This window comes from Sparus aurata, chromosome 5 (genome assembly GCF_900880675.1).
Source record: "Sparus aurata chromosome 5, fSpaAur1.1, whole genome shotgun sequence".
Classification (NCBI taxonomy): Eukaryota; Metazoa; Chordata; class Actinopteri; order Spariformes; family Sparidae; genus Sparus; species Sparus aurata.
Window position 1 is genome coordinate 29,696,347 of NC_044191.1, and position 27,046 is coordinate 29,723,392.

Here is a 27,046-nt window from a genome sequence, read left to right on the forward strand (position 1 = left end):
AGGTATCATTAATCTGATTGCATCTTTTTTTTCTGTAACTAAACCAGATTACAGGTACTTTTCTTTGTATCTTGATTATGTAATCCCATTACTTGTATTCCGTCAGCTGACGACTGGGCTGAACTCATTGAGCTGACAAAGATTGACAGCCGTTCTCACCTCCGGGCAATTTAGAGTCATTAGTTAACCTGCATGTATTTGGCCTGTGGGAGGAAGCTGGAGCACCTGAGGAAAATCCATCAACTCCCTACAGAAAGGACCCAACCGATCAGCATGTTTGAACTCACAACCTCCCTGCTTTGCTTCATATCAGGTCAGACACACTGACCAACAGTTAATGTTCAAACGTACAAACCAGGCTTTGTAATCAGAAAACCACGGCGGTTGCCAGCTACCATTCTGAGAAGGTATGCACACAAAAATCACTCCACACTGATAGAAGATTAAGCAAAACGCAACGTTACAGCTCACAGATCAACTCTTTTTTTTAGCCTGCTGACTTTGAATTTTTAGTAGAGAACATCCTCTTGCAGAGCCCCATCGTCGTAGATTATATCACCGCTTTTTTCCCTGAAAACTATGAGTACGGCATCATGAAGGCGTGGGTGCAAACATCTCAGACACTCCTGCTTGTGTAATTCGCAGGGCGGCACATTGATCCACATTCTGACATGAGAGGAACGAACAGAAATGTAATTTTATGGGAGCAAAATAAAAGAAACAAAGGTTGTACTCTTCCTTATATTGTCTCATCTTGATTTAACCCTGATCATTCCAGTTACCGGCTGAGATTTCAGACCCTGATTGCTTTCTGAGAAGTTCAGTCACACAGCAGCCAGCTTCCTGTGGTTGACTGAAATCAATAACCCAAACTGCTGTCCTCTCTGTCCTCTCATCATCATCAATCTTCATCACTATCACCACCACACCCATGATGCTCCAGCATTTCTTCTCTGCTATAGGAACCAAACTTCATCCTAACTTCTCTCCATGTGGGTCACATCTTGTTTGGCAGCTCGTGTCGCTCTATGCTTTATTTCTTCCTTCTTCTTCTTCTTCTTTTTCTTCTTCCTCTTCTTTAAAAAGAAAAATCTCATCACTACATCTTTCGTGTATGTGGAGCAAAGCGTGCAACCTCTCCAGTAAATCACAGCAGCGTGGAAACTACAGGAACAATGCGTAGTGGGGGGAAAAAAAAAGGAAGAAAAAAAAACAGGTCTTTGTTGCACAAGAAATGACGATATGACCAGAATACAAAATAAACCCGTGTGGATAATTAAAGGAAATGCAAAAATCTGCTGCATCCACGTGATATTTGCAATTAAACACAGAGCATAATGCGCGAGCTGAAGCATGATGAGGCTCTCCTTCTACCTGGATGCTGCAGGAGATCTCGGAGTCGTCCAGTAACCGGATCGTGCAGAGGACCTCCTGGTCCAAGGAGCGGATGCTGGGGCTGCGAAACCGGAGCATTTTCATCCTCCTGTTCGGTTCTGTTTCAGCTCCTCATGTCAAGCAGCGGAATCCACGGCCAGAGCACACAGACGGAGGAGGACTCGCGCAGACGCACGCATACATACATGTATGCGCCTTTTTTATTTTTTTTTATTTTGTTGGTCCGGGTCCTGTCACCCCGCGTGCGCGACGCCCTTGGGAATGAATGGGAGGATGGAGAGGTGGATGGATGGGAGGGAGGGTGGATGGATAAGAGATATGGATGGATGCGACAGAGCGGGAGGGAGGAGAGCTCGCATCCGTCTCCAGCCTGCCCACTGGTGATCTACAGGAGGGAGGACGGCTTTTTCCCCTCTCTCTCTCTCTCTCTTTCTCTCTCTCTCTCTCTCTCTCTCTCTCTCTCTCTCCACTTCTTTTCCCCTCTCTTTCCAAATTTCAGCATGAGCCCCTCAAATTGCACTTATTGGTCCGTGCGTGTGTGGATGTATAAATCAACCGCCCCGTGGAGTTTGAAATATGGCTTATATCCTCATATTTTCATAATTCAGGAATAAATGACTCACTCATTTCATCTGCTTTGTTTATCCACAATTTAATAACTCTCTGAAAATTAATAGTCGCTAAAACACACATAAAGGCCAATATCAGTCATATAAGTGAGAAAGTCTTCACTTTGTGCACCAACATGTGGATTTATGTCTGTTTTACACCTAATTATGACAAACAAACAGATCTCATCACTTCATCTGCATAAAACTAATCTGAACTGTGAGATTTCTTTGTTTTATTTCCAGCTACAATGACGTCAAAGACAATTTAGCTGCTACGTAATCTGAGCCAGAACGGAGCGCTGGCCCCTTTAAGTGTTACGTTAGCGCTGACGCGCTTCGTGCGTCATCACGCACCTCAGGAAAAACAACCCGCGGCCATGGCACTAGCATGGGCACCGCTCAGTGAAGTGGGTTAGAGGCTTCATGGGGGTTTTATCGCCTCTTTTACACACCAGAGACACAACGAGTATTTGTTAGAGATCAGATTTCCAACAGCAGCGTCTCATTTATTCTCGTCCGCGGCTGAAGAAGTTATAAAATGTTTACACGTCAGAGCTGATAAAACATGTTTACTGCTGGGATACACCTGTCAGAGGTTAAAGTCAGATACATGAACACTATCAGCTCATTATAACGGTGGGTGTCAAGATATTAATCCTAAAATGTTTCTGTTTTAGTCGTGAAGTTTAATGTAAAATCATTTTTCTCCCTCTTGAAGCCATTTTCAGGACAGCAGCTGCCTCCAGGTGTCCACAGACAGGATGATCTACATCATAATGGGAGTGTCAGGCTGTGGAAAGTATGTTTACTGTCTGTTTGTGTTGATTAAGAACAGCTGGTAGGCTTTATAAGAACACAGACACATCGATACTGGCCCATCACAGACACATTGATGTGTGTTGTCTGATATTAAACCTTTATTTTTTTAGGTATTATGATAAAGAAAGATGGAAAATGTCTAAAGTGGTTTGTTATTATTACATTTTCAGTGAAGTTTACTATTTCAGAGCGCTGATGTCTTTTGGGACGAGAACAGTGATTGTTAAACTGTAAAAATCCATTACAGAGCACAGCTTTTTGTCAAGTCAAGTGTTTAATAACCACATTTAAGTGATCGCTGCAAAAATATGTGTTTATCAGAAGATAAACTGACATCAGAATCTTTTACACTGTTATTTACATATCGGCGTGTAGGTAGTAAAGCAAGTAGGCTCTAAATAAGAGGCACATTAAAGAGTATAAACAAAAAATGTAGGTTTGTTGATGCACACAAGGAAAAAGATGCTTTGTGAAGGAGAAACAAATAAAGATATTTGTGTGCCTCAGTGATAAGAAGGTGAATGTCCCATTAATCGTCTATTACATAATTGGCTGTCGTACAACAGCTAATAATTAGTTTCATTATCTGATCATCAGTGGATTTCTTTCTTAATAAATTAATTTTTTTGTCTATAAAACATCAGAATATAGCAAAAATGAGTCTTCACACAAGCTCACAATACCTTTATCATTTATTTAGTTACTCATTTAATGTTTTTTTGTATGTTGACATGTATGAAGCATAAACCGTTGTCACACCGCAGCATTTATAGCCAGTGTTTCCTCACATTAAGCACTTTTCCAACTCAGCTGGATAACAGGGGAACTATAATAGGAAACCTTATCATCTATGACCAAAAACAAAAACTTAAAATAATCCGGCGTAAGCAGCCATTTAATCATGACTTACACAAGACAAAGGTCAAAAGAGACGTATGTAGGCAATATACTAAAGATTACCTGTTGCCATCTCGGCTTCAAAACAACAACAGAGGAGATTCTGAGAGCCTAAAAGCCTCGATTGGCCTTAAAAATACACAAAACTAAACAATAAATATATAATAAGTCAGAAAGAGAAAGATATAACTAACACAGAAGAAAAACAAAGGCAAAAAATCCACCCAGCTGAGAAGTTTGAGTGAAGTAATGTGTTAGTGTTTCACGTGAAACATTTTTTAAAAGTGTTCCTTTATTATCTGTTATAATTCTCTGTTATTTCATCCACTGTATAGAAGCACATTGGGGGCCTTCCTGTCAGAAAAGGTAATTGGATCTACCCCCCTCTTTCTCTCTACACACACACACACACACACACACACACACCTCCATCACATGTTTTTTTACACAGGGTAAGTTAACATTTAATTGTATTTACTCACCAGTTGGGCTGGCCGCTGCATGAAGGGGACAACTTCCACCCACCAGAGAACATAGAGAAGATGGCCCGGGGTGAACCATTGACAGACCAGGTGTGTGTGTGTGTGTGTGTGTGTGTGTGTGTGTGTGTGTGTGTGTGGAGGTGTCTTGTCAGCTCTCGTTGAGTGTCAGTCATTTACGGACTGATCTAATTTCTCTCCTGTCGGTGAAAATCATTGTCTCTGACTCGCGGCCACGGAGACCTCAACAAGTTCCGGGAGGAGGCGTCAGTGTAGCCGGCAGACAGTGAAGGCAGGAGGGGAGAGAGACTGAGCTCTTTCATCACAGCCCACGGTCCTAAAGTGCAGCTGAGGGATTTATTTTCTGTTTGTTCAACATTTATCTACCCCCTGTCCATGCTGACTTTCAAAATAAAGGGAGACCTCCAAAACAATTGACTGGCTACCTGCCAAAGCTGAGTTTACACGCTCGCAGGCGGAGCAGCCCCCGCCAGCGTTTGGCAGCGGCGCGCTGGTAGCGCTGCTTGGTGGCTGATGATAACCGCCCACTCAGAAAAAAAACCACTTTGAGCAGCAGGGACCCGCTCTGTCCAACGCATTGGCATGTTTTTTTAAACTACTAAGCGGTTGGCAGTTTGTGAATGAATGATGAGGTGAAGCATAAATGTAAATTTGGGATTACTGTCAGGCTTTGGCACGACTGTGTGTTTGATGCCTTTAGAGTTGGCAGGTTTAGGCTGGCATTACCAAACAGGACATGAGAGAATGTGAGTCCTCTCGTTTGAGTTCAGCTCTTCATTTTAAAAGCACTGCAGTGAGAAAAAAACTAGACTCGGTTCAGTTACAGCCGAATGAGGACTGATTGATGAACTATTGGCAGCGCGTGTCCCAGCTTTGATTGATCAGATCCACTATAGAATCGTCTCCTCGGCTTCTGTTGCCTCGTTAGTTTTTTACATGTTGGATCCGACCGTCGTACTTTTAGAGAGGAGGAGAATATTTTTGGTGAATTTATGAGACAGACTTCACTTTGATGACACAGTCTGGCTTCATCCACCGCAGCCTCAGCACACACTACATCTGTCCTCTGATGCACTGCGACGAACATCCTGTACCGTCTGAGTTATTTATCTATTTAAAATAAATAGCACTGTGCATTATAGCATAGATAATCTCATGTGCACTTGAGATTGTGTTACATCGAGAAATGTTATTATATTTTCTTCCAACCTTCATTCTGATATGATGAATGGTTGGATGGATGATGTGCTGAAACTAAGTCTGTACATGATTGAATTCATCAAAGTGAATAGTCAGAGTCTCTGTTAATAAAAGTGACCCCGAAAGTAATTCAGAGTCTTCTCTTCCCTTCATGCGCTGCCAAACTGCTCAAAGCTGTAAACCTCTGAAACAGAGTGAATTGTAATATTTATTTTCCTTTTATAAAGTGATATATTTCTATATCAAGGATCAAGTTACCTTAACTTACCTTTTGGAAGGAGACTACAGGTATGGAGGACTTAAAATGCCAAAATCAAAATAGAAAAGTGAATAAATAAATAAACCATTATGTAAATAAATAAATAAATGATTATGTAAATAAATAAATGAATAAATGTCTCAATAAATGAGTAAAGATGCCATCAAATGCACCAACAGTAATTCTAAAAATATATGGGTGCATTACGTCATCTATAAAATGTGACATCAATTGATTTATCTGTTTTATTTTTTGTTCCTGTATGTATATACCTTATTATTAATTACCCTATTTACAATTTAATGAATTTATTATATATAATGTATTCAAACATATAGATTAATTAATGTTCCAATTAATGTATACATTAACATATATATTCACATGTTTATTTATGTACAATTTTGCAAATAGAAAAGAATACAGAAATAAATATGTAAATTAATTTAGAAATAAATTAATGAGGTGAAATCTTAAATGGGAAAGTAAATAAATAGGTGAATTAATACAAAGGTAAGTAAACAGAGGAGAATCTGGACAGAAATATCTAATTATGTCACATTTTGAGCATTAGTTCATGCATATATTTATTTGTAATATTATTTTTTGGTGCATTTAATGGCGTTACATTTTTAAATGATATTTAAATGTATTTATTTTTTTCGCTATTTATTTATTCATTTCTTTATTTTCTGACTTTTGCAGCTTTAGTCCTCCATATAAGAACAAATAGAATAAATAAACAAGACATAAATCAGTTACAAAGATTATAAACATTTCTTAATTTCTGAAAAAAAACAATAACTTGATTCTACATCATGTTGTTTGTAACAAAAAATATAACCATTTGTCATGTTTGTCTCTTCAGGACCGATTGCCTTGGCTTCTCAAAGTGCATGAAGTTATTGAGAGGTAAGAATAAACTAACCTTATATACACACAGATTTTAACGCACACACGCACTGAAAACACAACGCACTAGGGCTGCACGATTCTGGAAAAAATGAGAATCACGATTTTTTTGCTTAGAATTGAGATCACGATTCTCTGGCACAATTTTTTTCACAAGATGTTTATTGCACTAATGAACTTGAACAAAACAAAAAAAACATTTTATTATGGCAGATACTACTATGCCTCTGCCAAAGCAATGTTTTTTTTGTTTTGTTGAAGTTCTATCATTGGATGAGAAATGATTTTTACAAAATTAAAAAAAAAAAAATAGTCTCCAAGATGAGAGGGCATCCTTTGATCCCTCATGTTGTACAGTGTTTATTGGGGCCGTATCCTTGGCTAGGTGATATGTGATAGCTGCTGTGGTCGGCTTTCTAAAACGGAGGCGTAATATTCCTCCTTTTCCAAAAGCCGCCTCAGAGGTAGGCATAAACATGTGACATGACGTGAAGCCCGAAGTTGGCCTGTGAACAATTGACAACGAATTTGTCTTCAAAATAAGAGCTTTACATTGCACCCCATTGGAGTTTAGAACTGGGTTCTTAGCGGGGGGCTTTTAATTTGAAAGTAGCGACCGTTCCTAGCTTGCGCTACAACAACAAGCTAGAGATCCAGGAGACGTATTCATGTGTGGAAAGGAGATCACGTGTATGTGTGAATCGAGATCGCGATTTTTTAAAGATTTTTCGTGCAGCCCTACAACGCACTTTTGTAAAATGTAAATGTGGGAGAAGATGGGTTGAGAGCAAAAGAGAGAGAGGGAGAGGGAGCCGAGCAGAGCGGCGAGGTAAAGACACACAGCCGTGAAATTGTCGAAGAAGATCAAAAATATCAAAGATGGTTTTGAAAATTGAGATGAAAACCAGAGAGCGAGGAGAGGGGGGGGAGTCTGGGAGAGTAAAGTGGGATTAAGTGAGTGAGAGTGTAGAGAAGAGGTGAGGGAGAGCTGGAAAAGTATGCCATCTCTTTCTTAAAACGTCTGCGGCGGCATCAAAGGCTTCTTCTCCTTAACTCTTTCACACTCTCGTTTCTTTCTTTTCTTCACCTCCTCCTTCGTTTTCAGCTCTTTGAGTTCACTTTAAGTTTGCTGAGATTGTTTCCACAAAGTTTTACCTTTTTTTTTTTTTTTTTTTTTGTCACAGCCGAGCAGTTCTTACTCATTTCCTCTGAACTCTGTGTCCTGTGATCCCAGAGAAAGATGTTCAGGCACCGATGCTCTCGTTGTGTGCTCCGCCCTGAAGCGCCTCTACAGACAGATCCTCCTCCACGGTTCCCGAGCCCTCGCATCCTCTTCCAGTCGAGCCCAAGACATCCTGCCTCCCACCTTTCCTGATGTCTTTTTCATCTTCCTACACGGTGACTACGATCTCCTTCACCAGAGGATGGTGGCTCGCAGAGGACATTACATGAAAGCGGATCTGCTGCGTTCCCAGTTCGATGCCTTGGAGCCTCCGACGGATGACGAGAACGTTTTGCCGATGGACATCAGGAGGAGCATCCCTGACATAGCCATGGAGGTCGAGAGGCACGCCATGAGCCTCAAGACGTCTCCTATGACTTGACTCCTGCAGCACATCAGAAGAGAGTGGTAGGATGTTCGGTCCAGACTGAAATATCTAATCAGAATATTCAGTGAAATGTCTCAGGATCACTCACGGCTTCCAGATAATGAATCCTCTTTTGATAATTTTCTGACTTTTCCGCCAACATGAGGTAGACGTTTGTTGATTTATAGCTATGACATGTGGTTCACACGTTCAGGGTCCCTACAGAATATATTTAGTACCTTCAGTAATCCTCTCACCTTCTTCTGGCACCATCATCATGTCGGCAGTTTGATCTGTCCACAACTTCATTTAGGACCAAACACCTGCAAAAACTGCTATTTGAACATCATCTTTGGCTTTAGATTGTATTTAGTGCTAATTATCGAACATTAGCATGTAAAAAAACTAAACTAAAACCTTGAAGACATCAGGTCAACATGAGCGCTGTAGCTGCACCATTGTTAGCATGTTAGCATTCAACCGTTACCATGTTACACAAGCAAACACTGTGCCTTCAGTAATGAGAGCTTCACAGAAGTGCCGACTGAAGACTTTAAATCACTTCACGATCCGTCTTGTTCATATCTCAGTGAACATGTGACGTCGCAGAACCACAGAGAAGTTTGAGCTGCAGTGGAAGATTTAGTTTGATCTACTAATTAGTGCAGAATCTTTCTGATCCGGTTGAAAACTGCAGCTAGTTATCTGAAAATATTTCAAAGCACAGTCTGAGTGCCTTTCCAGTATTTTCTGCAGAGAATTTGATATTGAAAGATTTGAATTGGGACCAAAAGTTTTTTTTTCCTTCTTTTTTGGGTGATTGAGAACAAAGAAAAAGTCTGATTACTCACCCAAACAGTTAAAGATAGTGTGGATGTTTGCTCTTTCTGAACTTGTGAAGATGATTGTGATGGTTGCTTTGTAAAAGTCATTATGAAGATTCAATGTTTCACTGTATTTTTGTTGAGGAAAGAAATGATGAACAGATGCCTTGAGTTAATTTTCCTTACAGAAGCAAAAAAGGCAGAGGTTTTTAAAAAGTCTTAAACAGAACATGAACTTGATCAAGCAATGACTTTTATTGATTTTATAGATCAGTTTTTATTGTGACATGTTTATACCAGATGTGCAACATTTCCAGGGGAAGTTTTTCCCTTTTTTAGGTTTGTTGGGAGGATTCCCAGTTGCATGGGCACCAGAATATGAAATAAAAATGAACTGATGAAGGTTTTGCTTTAATATTTTATACCTCAAGTTGAATATTTTATTCTCCTTTGACATTATATTTAAATGTCTGCTGACATTTCCCCAAAACCAGCAAAATTAAGGTCACAACTGAATTAAAACAGATTAATTTTACAACAGTTAATTTGAGTAGTTTAAGAAATAGATTTTCAAAATAAAGGCCTATTAATTTTCTGTAGATCAGAGCTGAGACACAGGTAACAAGTTCCTGCACCAGAATATTTATCGTCTTTCGGAAATGTGCTTCATTCACAACACTTCTTTGTTTCAGATGACTCCACTCCTGTTTTTCCCTTCAGCATCGCAGGCTCATTTAATGAATAGATCTTTAAAAAAAAAATCTAAACTGCCTTGCTGGAGTTCCTGTGAATTTAGCATCAGTAACTGGATTAGTTTAGTTGCGAGCTCCTGCAAATCATGTTTTTTGTATCATCTCATCTGTCAAACCACCTTTCATGCACTGATATCGCTGCCAAACGCACCAAACAATCTTAAAGTGTAATCTTCACACTGGAGGGGTTCAGATTTAACACCTTTAGTGCTGCACACCGCCGCGAGGCAGGTTTAGCTCCTCAGACAATAAAGGTCAGGTCAGGTCATGGCTTTTTAAGTGTCTTCAGAAGACACAGGTGACCATGAGCACGACGCCCCCGGGCTCTCAGCACAACACACACCTCCAGTCAGCGCCGTCGAGCTGTTTTTGTGGTGTGACTCATCTACAAACCTCAGCCCGAATATTTTAGGAGCTTCTAATTCAGAAAAACCCCTTGGCTACTCTCGTATCTCACACATCCAGACGAATGGGTGCACACACACACACACACACACAGACACACACACACACACACTGCGGCACACACACCGCACCGCACTAGAGATTTAAGCCCCTTCAGTCTGGCAGCAACAGAAAAACAACCACAGGTTGTCAAGTGGATCACATACACACATATCTGATGTTGGAGTACGTGTCCTGTGTGTCAGTTAATCCACGAGGTCTGAGAGCGAGGACGGACCAGCGGGGATGGAAAATAGAGTGCAGCTCTCTCTCTCTTTCACACACACACACACACACACACACTCACCCTGTTATATTTAATTGACGGCAGAAAATCACCTTTCAGTTAGACTTTGGGCTTGTTTGGTGTTTGTACGTCATGTCTCTGCTGAGCTGAACGTTTCAGAAGGACGCTTAAGGTAAATAATGTGAAAATGACAAAGAATCAAATTATAGCTTCCGCTGTAGAAACAGACCCAAATGAGAGCTGTTGTCTCGGACTGAAAAATAAGATGGTGCGTGTGTGTGCGTGTGTGTGTGTGTGTGTGTGTGTGTGTGTGTGAATAATTCCAACTCTAGAAGCCAAAACAGCTGATATCTGTGAGGAGGTTCGGTGTAGCTGCCCTCTAGTGTTCATAGATGAGTAAATGTGAGCAGAACAGAGAACAGAGTGGGAAAATATCTACTTAAAGACTTTTTATTTCACTGATACTTCTGGTTGATGATCGGAGGATTTCAGAGAAGGGGGTGATGGATTATTCATAATAGTTACACTTGTGATTGTGTAATAAATATATGTGTATTTATCAAAGATGAAGGACAAGTTTGTGGTTTCATTATGTTTATTGAGACTGTCAGGTGACCAACTCTGAGGATGTACAACATGTGAGGATTTTTTTTTCTTTCTCTATTTAATTTAATTCTAAATCAAACACCTTTTGGACTCACAGATTAACGAGACAAGCATCTTGAAAGACGTCACCTCGGCCTCCTGGAAGTATTCCTGTATTTTCTGACATGTTATAGACTAAATGATTAAAACATTAATCATGAAAGAAAAACAAAAGATTAACTGACACTGGAAACAAAAATAGACGACACTCACAAATGAGAATTTGACAGTAACTTAAAGTATTTTAATTAAATGCACATTTTAAATCTAATTTTTATAACTAAAGTTCAGTAGAAAATGTCCTTTCTATCATGCTGAGTCAGTGTGAATGAGTTAAATAACTAAGTCTGATTAAAATTAATTATTGTAGACTTACACATAAAAACCTTATTCAGTTGTTACATATAAAGTTAAGGGGAACATCTACATCACATTATGTGTTTTTACATAAAAGTGATGCATTTCAAATTGGTAATTCTGACTCGTGTAGTAAATCAAACACCTAGTTATTTAATTTATACACATTTCCTCAACATGATGGAAGAACTTCATCAAATCTGACCCTCTGCATCCAACTTATGTAATATAACTAGACGCGAAATATACATCTGATTTAAATACTTAACATCACTACTGCAAGTTAACTGTGAACATTACAGTGACCACTGAGGCGTTGAGGGAACATGACATGCTTTGTACAGCTGGACATCATCATGAATTCACGTGAAATGACAAAATGTGGACAAAAACTTAAAAAGAAAATCAGTTTTACTGTGACGGTGTTGCTCTGTCAGTTGTTCTCTGGAGACACAAATATGCTCCCAGTCTTTCTCAGACAAACACACTGCAGCATGGTGAATTTACTGGAGCTTGCTTGAATATAAGCTTACGGAAAAGAACGACAAATTCCAGTTTTTTTTTTTTTACTCATCAGTGCAAGTGAAAGATAGTTAGGCACAAAGGGTTACTAACAACAGCCTCACATGTAAAGAAAGTTTTAAAATGGCTAGAATCCTTTTTTCTCTCTCTCTCTCTGTTTTGGACTCCAATCCATTTCTTCACGCCTGATATGATGTTTCTCCTGGGAGAGTGTGTCGAAAAGATTAACTGTGTAAATCAGTTTTTTGTGCCTGTGTGGTCTCCAGATAAATGTTGACATTCGGACACACTTTGTTTTGGTTTTTTTTTGCAGCAAGTCAACCTCTGTCCATTTTTGAAATACATCTTTTGGAGGCAGACCTTCTTTTATAATTATCTGGTGTGTCTGATCGGTGCAGCCTGTGATGGACGCGAAGCACAAGGGCAGTAAAGGGACGGAGTCGCTGTGGACGGAGGGTGTAAATCCTCTGTGTGCTTCCAGGACATTTCACTGTCTCTGTTCTAAGCTTTCATTATTTTCCAGGTGGGAGAGATGAAAAGAGGCCTGAGCTGCTTACCATCGCTAAGAGATTAATAATACATGACCTGCCTCTGAATATGATTACAACTGCTACATATCTACACGTGTGGGGTGGATTTCAGTACCTGTACATCCTGTGAAAGTGATTTTATTCTTTTGTTTCTAACCTAAAGAATCACTCTCGAAGGACATCAGGGGAGGAAACATCCTCCTACTGTATATTCGACGGGTAACTACGGCAGGCAGATGGCTAAGGAATGAATTTAAGTGTGTCTTTGAAAGTGCAGCGATATAAATAAGGCTTACCTGTCTCTTTTGTTTCTTAAAGCACTTTGTAATAATTTATAATTGCTCGATTAAGTGTATGTGCACACATCAGCGTCTGTGTGTGTGGTTGTGTCATGGACGGAGCAGATGTTGTACAGCAGTGGTGACGTCTCCTCCGGTGCTGATGAGGGCCTGAAGGTTCGCCTGTCTGTCTCTGAAGCCCATCGAGCTCAGCTGCTCCAGCTCCTCCTGGAACTCCTCGCCGTGGACCTGAGAGGACACCAGAGCTCATTAAAATCCTACTTATTACAAGAACACGATCAAGAATTAGTCAACAGGTCTTTTGCATTGGGGGAGTGAAAACATGGCATACAATTTGACAAAAGTGTTTCGCATGTTTCTCTCCTAATCTTTTCTTCCTGTGGGCCAACGGGCAACGGTTGAGATGGTGTTTTAATAAATGGCCGTAACTTGCTGAGGAAAGGTCAGCTGACACAAATTGATATGTAAGTCTAAAACATCAGAGTGCATCATTTTAATAATGACAAACTTCCAGGAAACACATTCTCTTATGAACAAAATGTTTTTTCTCTTGTGAAATTTTTTTTTTTCTGTCATGAAATTTTTTTTCTCATGAAAAAGTTTTTCCTCTCGTGCAAAAAACCTTTTGTGTGAAAATTATATTTTTCTTTGTTACACACATGGAAAAAATAAACTTTAGTCTCCACAATGTTCTTGTGCAGTCTCCTGTGGTCAGAATTAGTATTAAAGAAAGAAACACTTACTTAATTTTAAGAAAAACTAAAACATTTTCATGAGAGAAACCTTTTTTGTGAGACAACTTTTAAAATTCTTTTTTCTTATTCACAATAAAGAAAAAATTCTGTGTGAAACATTTAAAAATGACGTGTTTCTTTATGTAATACTCATTTTGACCACAGAAAGCTGCACAAGAATCTATATGTATGGAGTCGAAAGAAAAAAGAAATGGAAAAATGACTCAAGACTAGAAGGATGAAAACACAGTGACACACAAACCTGTGAACAGTGAACTTCTGACCACAACAAACATCACAGCTGGATGAAACCAAATAGGATGTAGGGTGGTATGTGGTAGTGTCACATGAACATCACTGCGGCACGGGTTGTGGAAAAAGCATTCTGTCACCATTAGTTCTCAGTGCAGAGCAGGATTATTAGACTGACTGCAGTTACATGTGATACAGCGAGTATGTTCTTTCCTTTTGTATTAATAATCATAATAATAATAAGACAAAGAAACAGCCAGGGTTGTAAAGACAGGTTTCCAGTCTGCTTTTGGCCTACAGATGTAATTTACTGGTGATTTTTCTAAAAGGAGAAGTTCAGATCAGTTAGAGTCAGACAACATGGTTATTAAAAAACACTGAGATACCCCATAATTGCTGTTAGCCAGCGCCTGTAGCATCTGCTGTACAAACTGCTGCTGCTGCTCTTCTGTCACCGTGGCAACCCCGGGACCACTTCCTGATTGGCTGTTGAGAACAGAGTCAGATCCTCGCTCAGGGGTGGCATCGACACCGACTCCAATGTCACCCAGTCCAGCCCTGCAAAAACAGACGTGGCGGTAACGTGTGGAAATGTTTACAATTTCTTTAATGTTATATCTGTAGACGTACCACTTAATCTCCAGGGTGAGGAGGACTGTGTGTGTGTTTACTGTCTGTGTTTATACTCACATCGGTATCAGTGCAGGAGCCTCTGCAGCCAGAGTCTGCAGGGCCTGTTGGATCTGTAGCAGAGCCTCCATGGCTCTGGGGTTCAGCATGGCTGACAGCAGCTCCGGGCTTTGCATCTACATATAAAGAATCAATGTTTTAATCATGAACACAAACGCACTGAAATGACAATTAAAAAAAAAAAATTCTGTTCTCTATAGCAAGAGTGAGAGAGAACAAACTAACCTGTTGCAGGAAGAGAGGGATCTGCTGTCTCATCTGCTGCTGGAGCTGAGGATTTCCTGAGAACAAAGGGTGGCTCAGCAGCATCTGAAACAGTATCAAATCAGAGCTGGTTGGGCTTTAAGAGATGTGTAGGATTTTGTGGGAGAGATTATGGGGATATGTTAACAAGAAGCGGGGGTTCGGTTGGATTATAGCCTCGTGTGATTTTCTTTTTGATTTTTTTTTCAGATGATCATAGACAACGTTCCCTAAAAAGCGAGCGATCTGATTGCCGTTCCTGTGTTCACTGTCATGCATGTTTACGTGTTTGCATCAACCAATAAACTGTGCAGATTGTAATAAAGTATATCTACTCTAGCATCAGTATGTCAGTATCAGCATTCCCATTTCATGACACTTTTTACTTCTGCTCTGCTCCATTTCAGATGCAATTATTGTACTTTTTAAAGCTATAGTTACTAGATTCTTCAGAAAATAAGACATCAAAGTCAAAACGTATGAGGAACTTTTTAAATATTATGTAAAAATACCAAACAGTACACATTGAGCTTAAAGGGTGCCGTATGTAATGATTTCAGTTTAAAATGTTCAAAATTAACAAGATAATCAACAGAAATTGAAAAAAATAGTGTTTTTCAACATGGTGTTAGTACTTTTATTTGGTAAAGGATCTCCACCACTGTGTATATGTCACCTGTGCAGCCAGGTCGGGGTTCTGGCTGAGGCACTGCAAGAGACTGCTGACATACGGCCCAGACAGCAGGCTCTCCATCAGTCCTGGACTGGCTGTGATCTCCTCCAGCAGTGACTGCATTCCTGAGGAAAGAGGGAGGAGGCCACACATCAAAACCAAATGTCCTATGTTCTTGATTTCTTGTCATTAAACAGTGTGTATTTATAATTGCCTGCAGTCACGGTGCTCTGAGGGTTGGGATCAGCTCTCGGTGTGGAGGTCAGTCCTCTGAGTGGATCTGTGGAGTCACTGGAGAGGGATGGAGTCTGATGGCTTTCTCCTTCAGCTGGCTGCTCATTCCCAGGTGATGTAGTCGCCATCGGAGGTACTCCAGTCTGGATCATAAACATAATATAGATGAGCTACACCACATGTAGCATTTTAAAACACAAGATTAGTTAGACTTTTGCTGGACAGGTCCTTCAGGAAAACATTTCCAAACTTGTACCTGTGATAATTTGAGATGCTTGGTCTCAGGCTTCTGGCTGCCATCAGAATCGGCAGTGACGGTTTCAGGTTTATCCGGCTCTGCCTGCATATTGTTTAAAGCTCTGTCTTCATTGTGCATCACTTCCTCTATCAGGTCAGGGTTCCTGATAAGCTCCATCACCTGGAGAAGGAAGCAGGATCATAACAAACCAAAGCGAGAGGACAAAGTCGCCGCCCAGCTGATGAGAGTGGCACGGGTCTGGAGTCACATCAGATTCTGCTCTAAATCAGAGATGTTTACCGACGGGAGGAGAGCTCAGAGATTACTTTTACACTTTTTGATGAAAAAGTGGATTTATCCTCACTCCTATTTATTAACCTGACTGCTGCAGGGATAAACAGAGGTGACCATAATGATACAGATAGGAGAAAGGGAACAGAAGAGAGAGAACTGGATTCTCTGGTGAGTGCTGAGTACAGTGATTGACCTGAATCACACACACACACATACACACACATACACCCTCATTCGTTCCATTTTTTTTTAGTTCACTTCTGATGTACAGTAAAGTATTCTGGCTGTTTGGGGCAAACGCAAATAATCACAAATGAATCAAACCAAATCCCCATTGCTGATGACTTGGCTCAGGCAGAAGTGTTAATGGATGAAGTGATGTTTTTGTTTTAGTCATGTTATATTTAGCCGCATTTGCAGATCTTCCTAAAGTTATATAAGAAAGGTCTAGTTGTTTTGGGGCGTTTTTAAGGCAGAATTCTTACATATAATAACTTTAATTAACTCATATCAAAGGCATATCTTGATCCTTAGACATATTCTAAAAGAGAAATCTTTGATAACTATGTACCATGTGATATAACTTGTGATTTGGGCTTTCTTCTGTACATGTACACACTGCTTTGGCACGCACTGCTAACACATTTGCACCTCAAACACAAACTCACACAACCCTTTTCATCCCCCACCTGTGAGATGACGTCTGCATTGTTAAGCACGTCTCCGACCTCTGGGTTTGTCGGCAGCAGCTGCTGAATTTGGGGGTTAGACAGAATGAGCTGTCTGGTCAGTTGGGGGCTGGAGGAGGAGAGGGCGCTCTGCACAAAGCTGCTGCCCAGGATACAACGCATCATCTCCGGGTCAGCCATCAGCTGGCTCTCCATCTGGCACTGGATTGCAGTGAAGAAGCCAGGACCGCTGTTTGTTAGGCCAAGATTGTCCAGACCTTCCACTATGCAAACAAGAGCAGATCAAAAGGACATGTAAATGAGCTGGAGAGCCGAGTAGTGTCTGACAACTCCAAAGTAGCAGTAAATACCTAGATAGAAGGAATAATTAGAGGTGAGGTGAGTTTCTGTGTGTTGCAGTTCTCACCCAGGCAGAGTGGCGAGGTGGGAGATGGTGTGAAGTTATCCGGGTCAGGACTGGGAAGGACTCTGAGCTCTGACCGGAGCGTTTCTGGAGCCGGATCACTGGTGGGTGCCGCAGATGAATGCTGAGGCCTGAGAAGAGGAACTGAATCTGAATCTAGTTCCAGTGCTGCAGTCATAACTGTGTACACATGTGAAGGTGGTTTTGGACTCAAGTAAAGGGAATCTGATGTGGATGTAGATTACTGGGCGTCTGTTCTATAATTGTATTTGTCCATTACTTAAATTATTGCTCAATTTAAATGCATTAGAGGAAAAACATTCATCAAGAAAATTGAAGGAGGAAGAATACAATTTTTTTTAATTTCCATTTGTAGTTTACACACATTTGCCATCTGAATAAGGCGCTGACTTTGTTAACCTGAAACTTTGTTGCGGACTTTGTGATATCGACAAATGTCGTATCGAAGTCCAAAGAATCGATATGATATCATACCGTGATGAAGCTTGCTATCTACACCTGGGAACTGAATAGTTCAATCATCTCAAACATCTTTTTTTGTATTACAATCCCTCAGTTTTCATATTGGCGCATATCGGACATCACACACGCCGATTCTGATCCATCTGTGATGATAATGATATCGCCAGAGAAAAATATCGATCAGGCTCTTCTACAAAATACGAACACTGTGGTGGGCTGTAGTTTCTTAGATGTTTCTTAACTGTTCCAAAGTGAAATCACTGAGCTCATCACACTGTAATAAGGCACAAAAATCTCTAATTATCATAAGATGCATTTCCTACACTAGAGGGAGCAGACACATGGGCGGTGCAGGGAGACTGCAGGTTGTTCATCTCAGGACAGAAACGCAGCAGAGACTTACTCAGCATTTAAATGTGTGTCTTCCATTATCACCATTAATAGACACACAAACACTAAACTCGTGATGATGATGAGTTTATACTCAGTGAAATGGTGTCTACATGCCCTTTAAGTATTTATCTGGAGCCTGCAGAAGATGCTCTGAGGAGTTATTGGACATACAAATACATGAAGTTGAGCTCAGGAACCATTTTTTTTTTATTTTTTTTTTTTAGTATATTCAGGCTCTTGCTCCTCGTTTTAAAGTTCTCCTCTCTCTCATACTCTTTCTCCTCACAGCACACGACCATCTCCGTGTACCTTTGGATCATGCGGAGGCGGACTGAGCCATCTTGTGCTTTGAGGTGACTCAGGAGTTCTGACTCTCTGAGGACCCGGCCGGAGTGGATCAGCACCAGCAGCTCTGCCGGGACTCCCAGGCGCTCTGCGAGACCCCATTTCAGCTACACACACACACACACACACACACACACCACTGTCACTGTTTCGCACATCCAGCAGTTTTACGCACATGTGGCTGCCGGTGTGTGTTCTTCTCACCTGTCTGACGCTGCTGCCTCCTCTGACGATGAAGTCTTTGCTGTCTGTCAGACTTTTCACGACAACGTGGATCGTTTCGGACCTCTGACGGGCCCTCGGTTCCGCTTCCACCGAGCCCGACATGCCGGTCGTGTCCGGGCTGATGGTGATGGAGAGGAGCGGGCCTGAGAGGAGCGCACAGTCCCGGGCCGGAGCTGCGCGCGTCCGTCCGGATGGTGACTCGGCAGAAAGTTGTGTGGATGCGCGCCAGCTGTTGTCCCACTGCGCAGGGTGGCGCACAAACCCAACCTGCACCTCCCTGTTGTCTTGTGTACCTTCTACGATCTGCAGCTCCTCACATGGGTGCCACTGTGAGGAGTCTGATGAAATGATCTCAGTTATGTAACCTGAGTCAACTTAAAGATATAGTACACCACAAAAACAGTTAGAAGACTCTGAGCTCTGATTTATTTCACAAGAAGAAAAACATCTTTCACAGCCGGTAAAAAAAAGCATTGTAACCAGAAAAAAAATAACATACCTTTCTGCAAAACCATAAAATACTTAAACTTATTGTTGCTTTATGTTCGTTTTAAAAACGTTATGTGAAGACAACATTGTGCTTGTACTCTGTTAGGTTAAGGCACACAGACCACTTGGTTAGGGTTCGGAAAACAATTTTTAAGGCTTAAAATACCTGTTTTTGTTGCCGGATATCGTCGCCACGTCTAATAATAATACATTTTTATTTATAGGCTCCTTTCAAAGCATTCGTGGACACCTTATGTTTAAATTCAAAACAAACGTATATCAAACATCGTTAAAATCAAACAAGACAATGGAAAACAATAAAAGTTCAAATACAATAAGTCATTATAAACTCAAATCGGCTGCAAACATTTACATGTTTAAACACAGACCTGAACTGTTGTTACTGGCTTGGCAGCTGTCTCACCTAAACCTATGACATGAACATATTCAAACGTGTGTGTTTTATAGAAAGATAAGTTGCCAACATTTTATTTTTACCACAGGACTGGTCAAAAAGTCAAATACTGTATTCTCTATTATCTCTGTTTTTCTGCTTAAAGCTTACAGCACCGACAGTGAGAGGTGTGGACGATGCACTAAACCTAAAGAGGAAAACAGCTTGAGATCGTATTGTTAGTTTGTATTTCAGATTCAGAGCACACAACCTCTAAAATCTTCACATTCAAGACAAACATCCCCCAAAGAAACGAGATTTCTTTCACTGAAAAAGTATTTTTTTTTATTGATTTCTTTACTTTCTTAACAGTGAAAAAGAAAAAAAAACAAAACAACCATACATCTCACAATCTGTCATTTTGGCATGAAAACGCACAGACGGATCAGACACGCAGCCTCCAACAGAACTAGAGATGCAGTGGCGAGCGTGTGCCTGCAGAGAGCAGCACTGTGTACCAAGACAACAATTCAACACAAACTCTCAACTTAAAAGCTTCTTGTTCAGCTGTGAAATACATCCTGCCATGTCTCGAGTGTTTGTCTGTGTGCGTGTAATTACAAGGGGCATGCAGTATATGCTAACACAGAGTCAGAGCTAAAAAAAAAACCCAAATTATGATAAAACAAGGAAAGAACCCTGATTGTGATCAGTATTTCTGATTTCTTCATTTGTTCGTCAATCAATTACTTAATTTTAACGTTTTATTTCCTTCGGAGATCTTCATAGATCCGTTTCAGAGCCTTTCTTCCCTTTCTTGTTTCCCTGTTGACCAGAAAAGTCAAAAATTATTTACAATGAAGGTAAACAGATATACAATATGAAAAACAAACAACAACAACAAATGGAAATAGACAACCATTTCTTCTCTACTGTTGATATCCTGAACTGAACTTCTGCTCTGACCTCAGCTGTGTATAGTAATAAACTAAATGACGCTCTTTTATTACTGTTCCTCTGAACTGTTACTCTGCAACCTTTCTAACATCACCTGACCTACTGACTGCTTCTGCTCTGCTTTACAGACAGGGAAAGAAAGAACATGCATGCAGATGCAAACACCCACGTGAACTCAAACACATCAACCTCAGCTCACACACAAGCAATCACACACACACACACACACACACACACACACACACACACACACAGGATACGACATCATCTCGTCTCTCCTCGTCTCTAACTCTGAATAACACAAACACTTGACTCTGAGTCCAGAGCTTCCTCGTTATAGTGACTCGATTATTTGAACTCTCACCTGATGTTTTGGTTGTTCTGTCTGCAGACCTTTGACTTTAGACCTTTCTTGTTCAAGGGCACCATGTAGTGATGTTACCTGTATGAAAAAAAAACAACATTTAAATGTAACACAGATGAACAAACATACCACACAGCCATGTTCCTCTGTCACAATCTTCATTTCACTTTAACTCACCTGTGATGACAGCTCTTCTTTTATATGTAGAAGCTCTTCAACCTGAAGAAGGATTTCTGCTTTATCTTTCACTGAAGGAGAGAGACGACGTAAAACATCAGAAAGATCAGATTAAATCTTCATTATGGGGACAAAAGGAAGGAGAGCAATCTAATGTCGGAGATGTTCAACTCACTCTCTCCCTGTTGGAGCATCTTTAGCAGCTGGGAATTTCTTGCTTTCACCTCTTTGTACTTCATCTGCAGAGTCGAGAAACGTGAACAAAAAAGTTTTTGTTTTAAAGGAATCCTAACAATTTCCACAACAGACAGACAGACAGACAGACAGACAGATGAGGGAACATGGATTGTGCTGCAGTTGTGGTTTAACACTTTTCTTTAAAGATGAAATTTGAAAAGAAGATTTGCACTTCAACAACAGGATTCTCTGTGGAGACCTAAAAATCAAGTGAACATGTTCCAAAAAACATGAAAGAGCAGCACATCCCAAATTGCCAAGTCAACGAGGACGAAATATTCACATTCCAGTTTATTTGGCTACCATCACAATAGATGAATGCTTGGGTGTTTCAGCACAGAGTCTTGTTTATAGCATTTGAAATATACAGGTTGAGAGTTGGGACCAATTATTTAGGAACTATTTAGGAAGTATTTCGACATGTTGATGTGTTTTTGCGCTGTTGATACCGGCCACTGTCGGAGGCTACTATACCCGACAGGAATCCAAGCTGCGTACATGATTTTAGAGAGATGAAACAAAAACACATTTTAAGCCACATCTCCACAGAGAAACTGTGTTTGTATCAACACATTTAAGAGGAAATGTTTATTAAAAGTTGTCTATAGTCTGACCTATAAAAATCTTGGTGACTTTTTTCCCCATCATCTATTCAATGCCTTCCATCCACACTCCCATATTCTCATACTCTCGGGCTGAAGCCTACGGTAGCAATAAAACTGCCCTGATCCTCTGACAACAGATACTTTTTACTTAAAAATATGTTCATAATAGCAGTGAGCCCAGCACAGTCTGTACTATAATGTTTCTCGTTAAAATAATCTACAATTATAATATAAGATGAAAAAGACATTTCAGGCCGATCACGGAGGCGTTATAATTTTCCAGTGAAATTACAGACTGATATGAAAACTGCCTATGCCTGCTGACCTCCCACTGTGAAATCGTCTTCTTTAGCTTATCGATTTCCTGGTCTTTCTTCTCCAGCTCGTACTTCAGCTGCTCTGCTCGAGGGTCCTAACAGGGAGGAGGAGGAGAAAAGAGCACGTCAGGACAAAAATATACTTTCCATCTAAATTTGCTGATTAAGGAAACACTAACTTCACTTGGAAGATGAAGCGACACGGATGAAAGTGGGCCAATAATTTCAAGAAAATACAGCAAAGAGGCCATCATTTGCGCAGGGTTTGTTCATGTACTGCACATTCGTACGTGTGTTTCTATCGGTCTACTCACTGGTTCGTGTTCAGTGGAGGTGTTGACTTCTTGTCCCTGGCTGTTAGAATACTGCTCACGTCGCTTCTCCTGTTGGATAATCCGACTGACATCGTCCTCAAGCTTGTTAAAAAAACGCTCTTCCGGCCCGACTCCCAACGCTAGGTTAGCCGATCTGGCATCCTGGAGAGGAATGAGGTCAGTTTTACAACACAATACATGACATTTTACCCCAAATGAAACCCTGTGAATATTACAGGTATGTACAGGTATATTTGTTACTACAATTACACAAGAGGTAAGAAATGTTCTGCCTAATGTGTCCCACTAATTTGACATCAGCACAGATGTACGTGTGGTGTTAAGATAGGAAAAAGATGCTCAGGGACTTTGCTCACCTCTTTCTCTGGTTTCTTACTTAAATGTTCTGCAAAGACACAAAGCACATCGACATAAATATTATTTTGGGGGCCTGTTGACCTGCAGACTGTCGCACAAAAGAGCTTAATTCAATCACTAAACGGATCAATACGTTTCTCTCACCTGCACTGCCTTCAGCCTGGAAGTCCTGCAGTGAAACTGTCTTTTTGTCTTTTGCCTGCTGATTCTTCTTTTTGTCCTTTTTCCCTCCGACCTCTTTTCCTCCTCGAGACTTTGGCGAGGACGTGTTTGTGTTGGTGGTCTGGGTGAAAGCATTATTAAGCATCTTAATTATAATTATATTTACAAAAATAAGAAATTGACTTTAAATGAAGATGAATTTGTTTCTATTGTCATGCTAGAAAAAGGATACGGCGCAGTTTGAAATTATTACAACGGTGATGTTTTTTCCATGTTTTGGCTCCTCGGTCACTGGATTTGTAACCGAACAGTAACTTTCAGTGTAAAGTGCTGACTCTCAGCTTCAAGGGGAGTTTGTTCACTGCTTGCTGTGCAAAGACAGATATGAAGGGTTTTATTTTGGCCTCTCCTCCTCTCAGTCCATACGTGTCCCATATTAGCCATTGCCGGATAGGAGTGTTCAGATTCTAGCTGATTCCAAAAACGGTAGACTTTGTTTCTACCCCGAAGTGATAATATCTGTCTTTGCCTTCGTATCATCAGGCAATTATTTGTTTACTTCCTGAATCCTGTAACATGCAGGGACATTGCAAGAACGGGTGATGGTCTGTGGAGAACCAGGCCAAACACAGAGTAGGCTACAATGCACCCTGGGGGGGAAAAAACTCTTTTGAGACCAAAAATCACTTGATACTATATTTAAAATTACTGGGTTAAATCTTTTGGGTTGATGCCGTTTCTGTTGGGTCCACACATTATCAAAATTAAAGACCTCTATAATCAAAGTTCTAACTTTTATGTTTTTATGGCCCTGAGTCATTAAAATCAAATTAAATACATTTAAAGATTTTTTATAGGATCCGCAAATAACTCCTCGCAAATTATGCCTCTCAAAAAGAGTTGCAGATAAGCGTACCTGTTTGTTTTGTTCGTACTCCAGTTTACTTAGAATCAAGGCTTTTTCCAAGTCGGCTTCATACAGCTCACTGGTTATCTACAGAGGGAGGAGTAAAATAGATGAAGAAGAACCCCTAAATGATGTCTGTAAGTCTGTATGTCTGCCATAGTTGAAAATACAGTTATATCAGGGACAGACACTATATTACTGCTACACTGTGAACATTACTACTAAACCGTCTGGAAGTTATGTGGCTTCCTGCAGCCCATGACAACAATGATTCAAGAGATCATCATCTACAGAATAGGTCACCAGATCACACATTTGTTAATGTGATTGTTCTCTCTCCCACCTGCTCATCCCTCTGCTTCCACTGCTGCCAGCCCTCTGCAGGTATACCGGGGTCCCCTGCTGCGGGATTGAGAAGTTCATTGGCTATTCCTGACAGGGTCACACAGGGAGGCGGGGCACTAGACTTCTGAGGAATCTTCTTGAAGGCCAGATTACGTAACTGGCAGAAAGAGAGACACAGGTTAATGCAGACACTTGATATGACCATAATTGCTACTATTAGGAGTGATTACAGACTGTTAATGGCCTTTTGCTGCAGTGCTTCCAGGTCATCAGGTAGTGTATCGCTGTCTGTACCCAGAATAACAACTGCATCTTTTCAGAGGAGGCTTTCTGTTACTTGGGACCTGTTCTCTGCGACGAACTACCTGATGACCGGAGATCTGTAATAACTGTGTCAACAACAAGACCAATGGAAAACCTGAACGCTTATGGTTAGTGCGTCTGTGACTTCTGCCTGCAGGGTGGATGTGGGTTTGACAGGGTTACTGTCTTGTATTTGGTGGGTCCTTGCACGTGCATTTTAACGAGGCTGCAACTTACAGTTGACTTCATTGTTGACTCACCTGTCAAGTATTATCTTAATTAATAGATGAATTTGATGATTAGTCTTTAAAATGTCACTAAAAACGACAACATTTGGCAAATATTCAGAATAGAGATTTCTGCTTGAAAATGATTTAAAACATTTACAGTTGCAACCATCTCCTCTATCAACAGACTGGTAAACATATGCGCTATCAGCTCTGTGTTTTAATGTGAAGCACACTGACTTTACTTGTTAGGAAATGAGTAAAGTCGATGCTTGCCTTGCTGAGGGCCCATTTGAATTTGTGGCTGACAAAACTGACTGTAAACTATGATCTTGTTGTTGATGTCTGTCCGTCCCGGGGGAGAGATCACGCCTCTGTGGTTCCTTCCTGAGGTTCCTTCCATCTTTTTTTCCTCTTGTTACATGATTTTTTCCCCCTATATTCCTCACTCGAATTGAGGGTCCACTGTGCAGATTAAAAAGCCCAGTTAGGCAATGTGATAGTGAATTTATAAAAAGTACACACTGAGGGTGTTCCTGTAGCTAGTAAAGCAATTTTAAGACAACTTCTTGTGTGTGATGTGTCTCAGCATTTCAAGCGATGGAAATCCCCAAACAGTAAACAAACCATAACAAGGGAGTGCACCTGACAACACCAGCTGCAGTTTCAATTCAGGTGAAGTGAAACATCAGAGGAGCTCAGCCACCAGACGGAAGTCACGTCTGCAGCACAATAACACAGATATGAAGCAGAGGGTCCGGAGATGCTGCTGTGTCTCACCTCGTTTGCTTCAGTCAGCTGCTGCTCCTTCCTCTTCTTCTTCTTGTCTTTCTTCTTGTCGTTGCCCTGACCCGCTTTCCCTCCTGCCTTTCCCTGTCGGGGCTTCCCGGAGGACTCCCGTCCGCCTTTGGTGGGGTTCTTCCCCGCATCAGAGGCTTCAGAGTCCGAATCCGAGTCTATCTGCAGCAGGGCGAAGCGGGACGCGGTGGTGGGGACGGTGATCATTGCAGACGATGCCATTCTGAAAGGATAACTTGAAACCGGTCATGAAACAAAACAGCGAGTTAGCATCCTGTCACAACCCATTTTCACGTAAAACACGACATGATGTCAGCCACCAGCTGGATTTTACAGCAACAAATCGTGCAGTTCGTGTGATTTATCAAATCACACATTCATAAATATGAGCGTAGTGTCATTTAGACTGCACTGTTGCTAACAGCTAGCATTATGCAGCAGCAAGTTGTTAGCTAACTGTTACGTTTAGCCGGGTTCGTTAGCTTCTAAACAAGTGCAAAAGTAGCAATGCGTGACAGTCAAAAACACGGTAATGGACTCACGTCGACGTTGTCTTCTCAATACTCCCGCTGACTCGTTTTGAAGAGGCAGTACTCACGCGAAAAGTTGCTAAAGAATACTTTCACCTGTTCGTGAAGATACTGTGGCTTGACTGTGCGTTTGCTACCAGCGAGTGCCTGAGTACAGCAGCCCGGTGGGGCCAAAAAGGATAAACGCTCTGATCCGGCTCGGACTTTTTTTTAGCGAGTTTTATCTGAAGATGTTTTAGAAGTCAAATCCAAATTTCACGACTGTCTACTTATATTTTTAAACTGGGACAACAGCACATATGTTTGTGTTTTTATGTATTTATTAACACAACCAACTACTGTTATTTCTATCAATAAAACATATTATATTTGTGAGAGACTTTTCATTTCGAATATTATGAACTTTTGGAAGAAAGTGTGCTCATTCATTTATAGGCTAAATATAATCGCTATTTTATCATATTTGTCTTAAATCCAGCTCCATTATAGCAGATAAAAGCACATCCTGACACCTTGGAATATGACTGTCAGATACTGTTCCCCCTCTGTTCATTATGTAAGGAGGCTCACACATCTTTCAAATTCATACTCCAGACTTCTTTCCCAAAAATAGATAATTACTGTGATTTTCAGGCTCATATCATTCAATTTGACCATTTAAACAGGGGGAACGCATCCTGACAGCTAGTAATATGACTGTCAGATACTGTTCCCCCTCTGTTCAATATGAAAGGAGGCTCACAGATCTTTCAAATTCATACTCCAGACTTCTTTCCCCACAACAGGTAAGTCCTGTGATTTTCAGGCTGATATCATTCAATTTGACCATTTAAAACAGGGGGAA

At 40.8% G+C, this 27,046-nt stretch overlaps 4 protein-coding genes across 11 annotated transcripts in view; 1 reads left to right on the top strand and 3 right to left on the bottom strand.

Annotated features, from left to right (window-relative positions):
* Window positions 1-1,807, bottom strand: part of frmd3 (FERM domain containing 3) — a 74,787-nt gene extending 72,980 nt beyond the window's left edge. For 3 of the 6 annotated variants that reach the window (XM_030418130.1, XM_030418132.1, XM_030418131.1), the window contains exon 1: window positions 1,375-1,806. In XM_030418130.1, coding sequence (XP_030273990.1) covers window positions 1,375-1,479 — 105 coding nt within the window. In that variant the 5' untranslated portion in view covers window positions 1,480-1,806. Of the gene's footprint in view, window positions 1-1,374 lie in introns of all 6 variants that reach the window. The other 3 variants (XM_030418134.1, XM_030418133.1, XM_030418129.1) reach the window with 2 other exon arrangements.
* Window positions 1,808-2,340: 533 nt separating this feature from the next.
* On the top strand, window positions 2,341-9,421 carry LOC115582272 (probable gluconokinase). The gene is made up of 6 exons (XM_030418140.1): window positions 2,341-2,642; window positions 2,725-2,805; window positions 4,058-4,088; window positions 4,208-4,294; window positions 6,550-6,593; window positions 7,828-9,421. The coding sequence occupies exons 2-6, from the start codon at window positions 2,768-2,770 to the stop codon at window positions 8,195-8,197; spliced, it is 570 nt and encodes a 189-aa protein (XP_030274000.1). The 5' UTR covers window positions 2,341-2,642; window positions 2,725-2,767; the 3' UTR covers window positions 8,198-9,421.
* Window positions 9,422-11,026: 1,605 nt separating this feature from the next.
* LOC115582270 (ubiquilin-1-like) lies at window positions 11,027-19,040 on the bottom strand. The gene is made up of 11 exons (XM_030418135.1): window positions 18,678-19,040; window positions 18,438-18,580; window positions 17,256-17,383; window positions 16,850-17,112; window positions 15,885-16,046; window positions 15,609-15,771; window positions 15,398-15,519; window positions 14,704-14,787; window positions 14,479-14,594; window positions 14,175-14,346; window positions 11,027-13,030 (listed from the first exon to the last, which is right to left on the bottom strand). The coding sequence occupies exons 1-11, from the start codon at window positions 18,798-18,800 to the stop codon at window positions 12,893-12,895; spliced, it is 1,614 nt and encodes a 537-aa protein (XP_030273995.1). The 5' UTR covers window positions 18,801-19,040; the 3' UTR covers window positions 11,027-12,892.
* A 928-nt stretch (window positions 19,041-19,968) lies between these two features.
* On the bottom strand, window positions 19,969-26,373 carry gkap1 (G kinase anchoring protein 1). Of its 3 annotated transcripts, none has more exons than XM_030418136.1 (12): window positions 26,215-26,373; window positions 25,655-25,907; window positions 24,343-24,501; window positions 24,009-24,086; window positions 23,075-23,213; window positions 22,930-22,958; window positions 22,553-22,714; window positions 22,247-22,333; window positions 21,255-21,318; window positions 21,080-21,150; window positions 20,903-20,980; window positions 19,969-20,406 (listed from the first exon to the last, which is right to left on the bottom strand). In XM_030418136.1, exons 2-12 carry the CDS (start codon window positions 25,892-25,894, stop codon window positions 20,365-20,367), a joined length of 1,149 nt encoding a protein of 382 aa, XP_030273996.1. In that variant the 5' UTR covers window positions 25,895-25,907; window positions 26,215-26,373; the 3' UTR covers window positions 19,969-20,364. The 3 variants fall into 3 exon arrangements, with proteins under 3 accessions (XP_030273996.1, XP_030273997.1, XP_030273999.1); XM_030418137.1 differs by having other exon boundaries at window positions 25,655-25,914; window positions 26,215-26,369; XM_030418139.1 differs by lacking the exon at window positions 24,009-24,086.
* Between the last annotated feature and the right edge of the window lie 673 nt (window positions 26,374-27,046).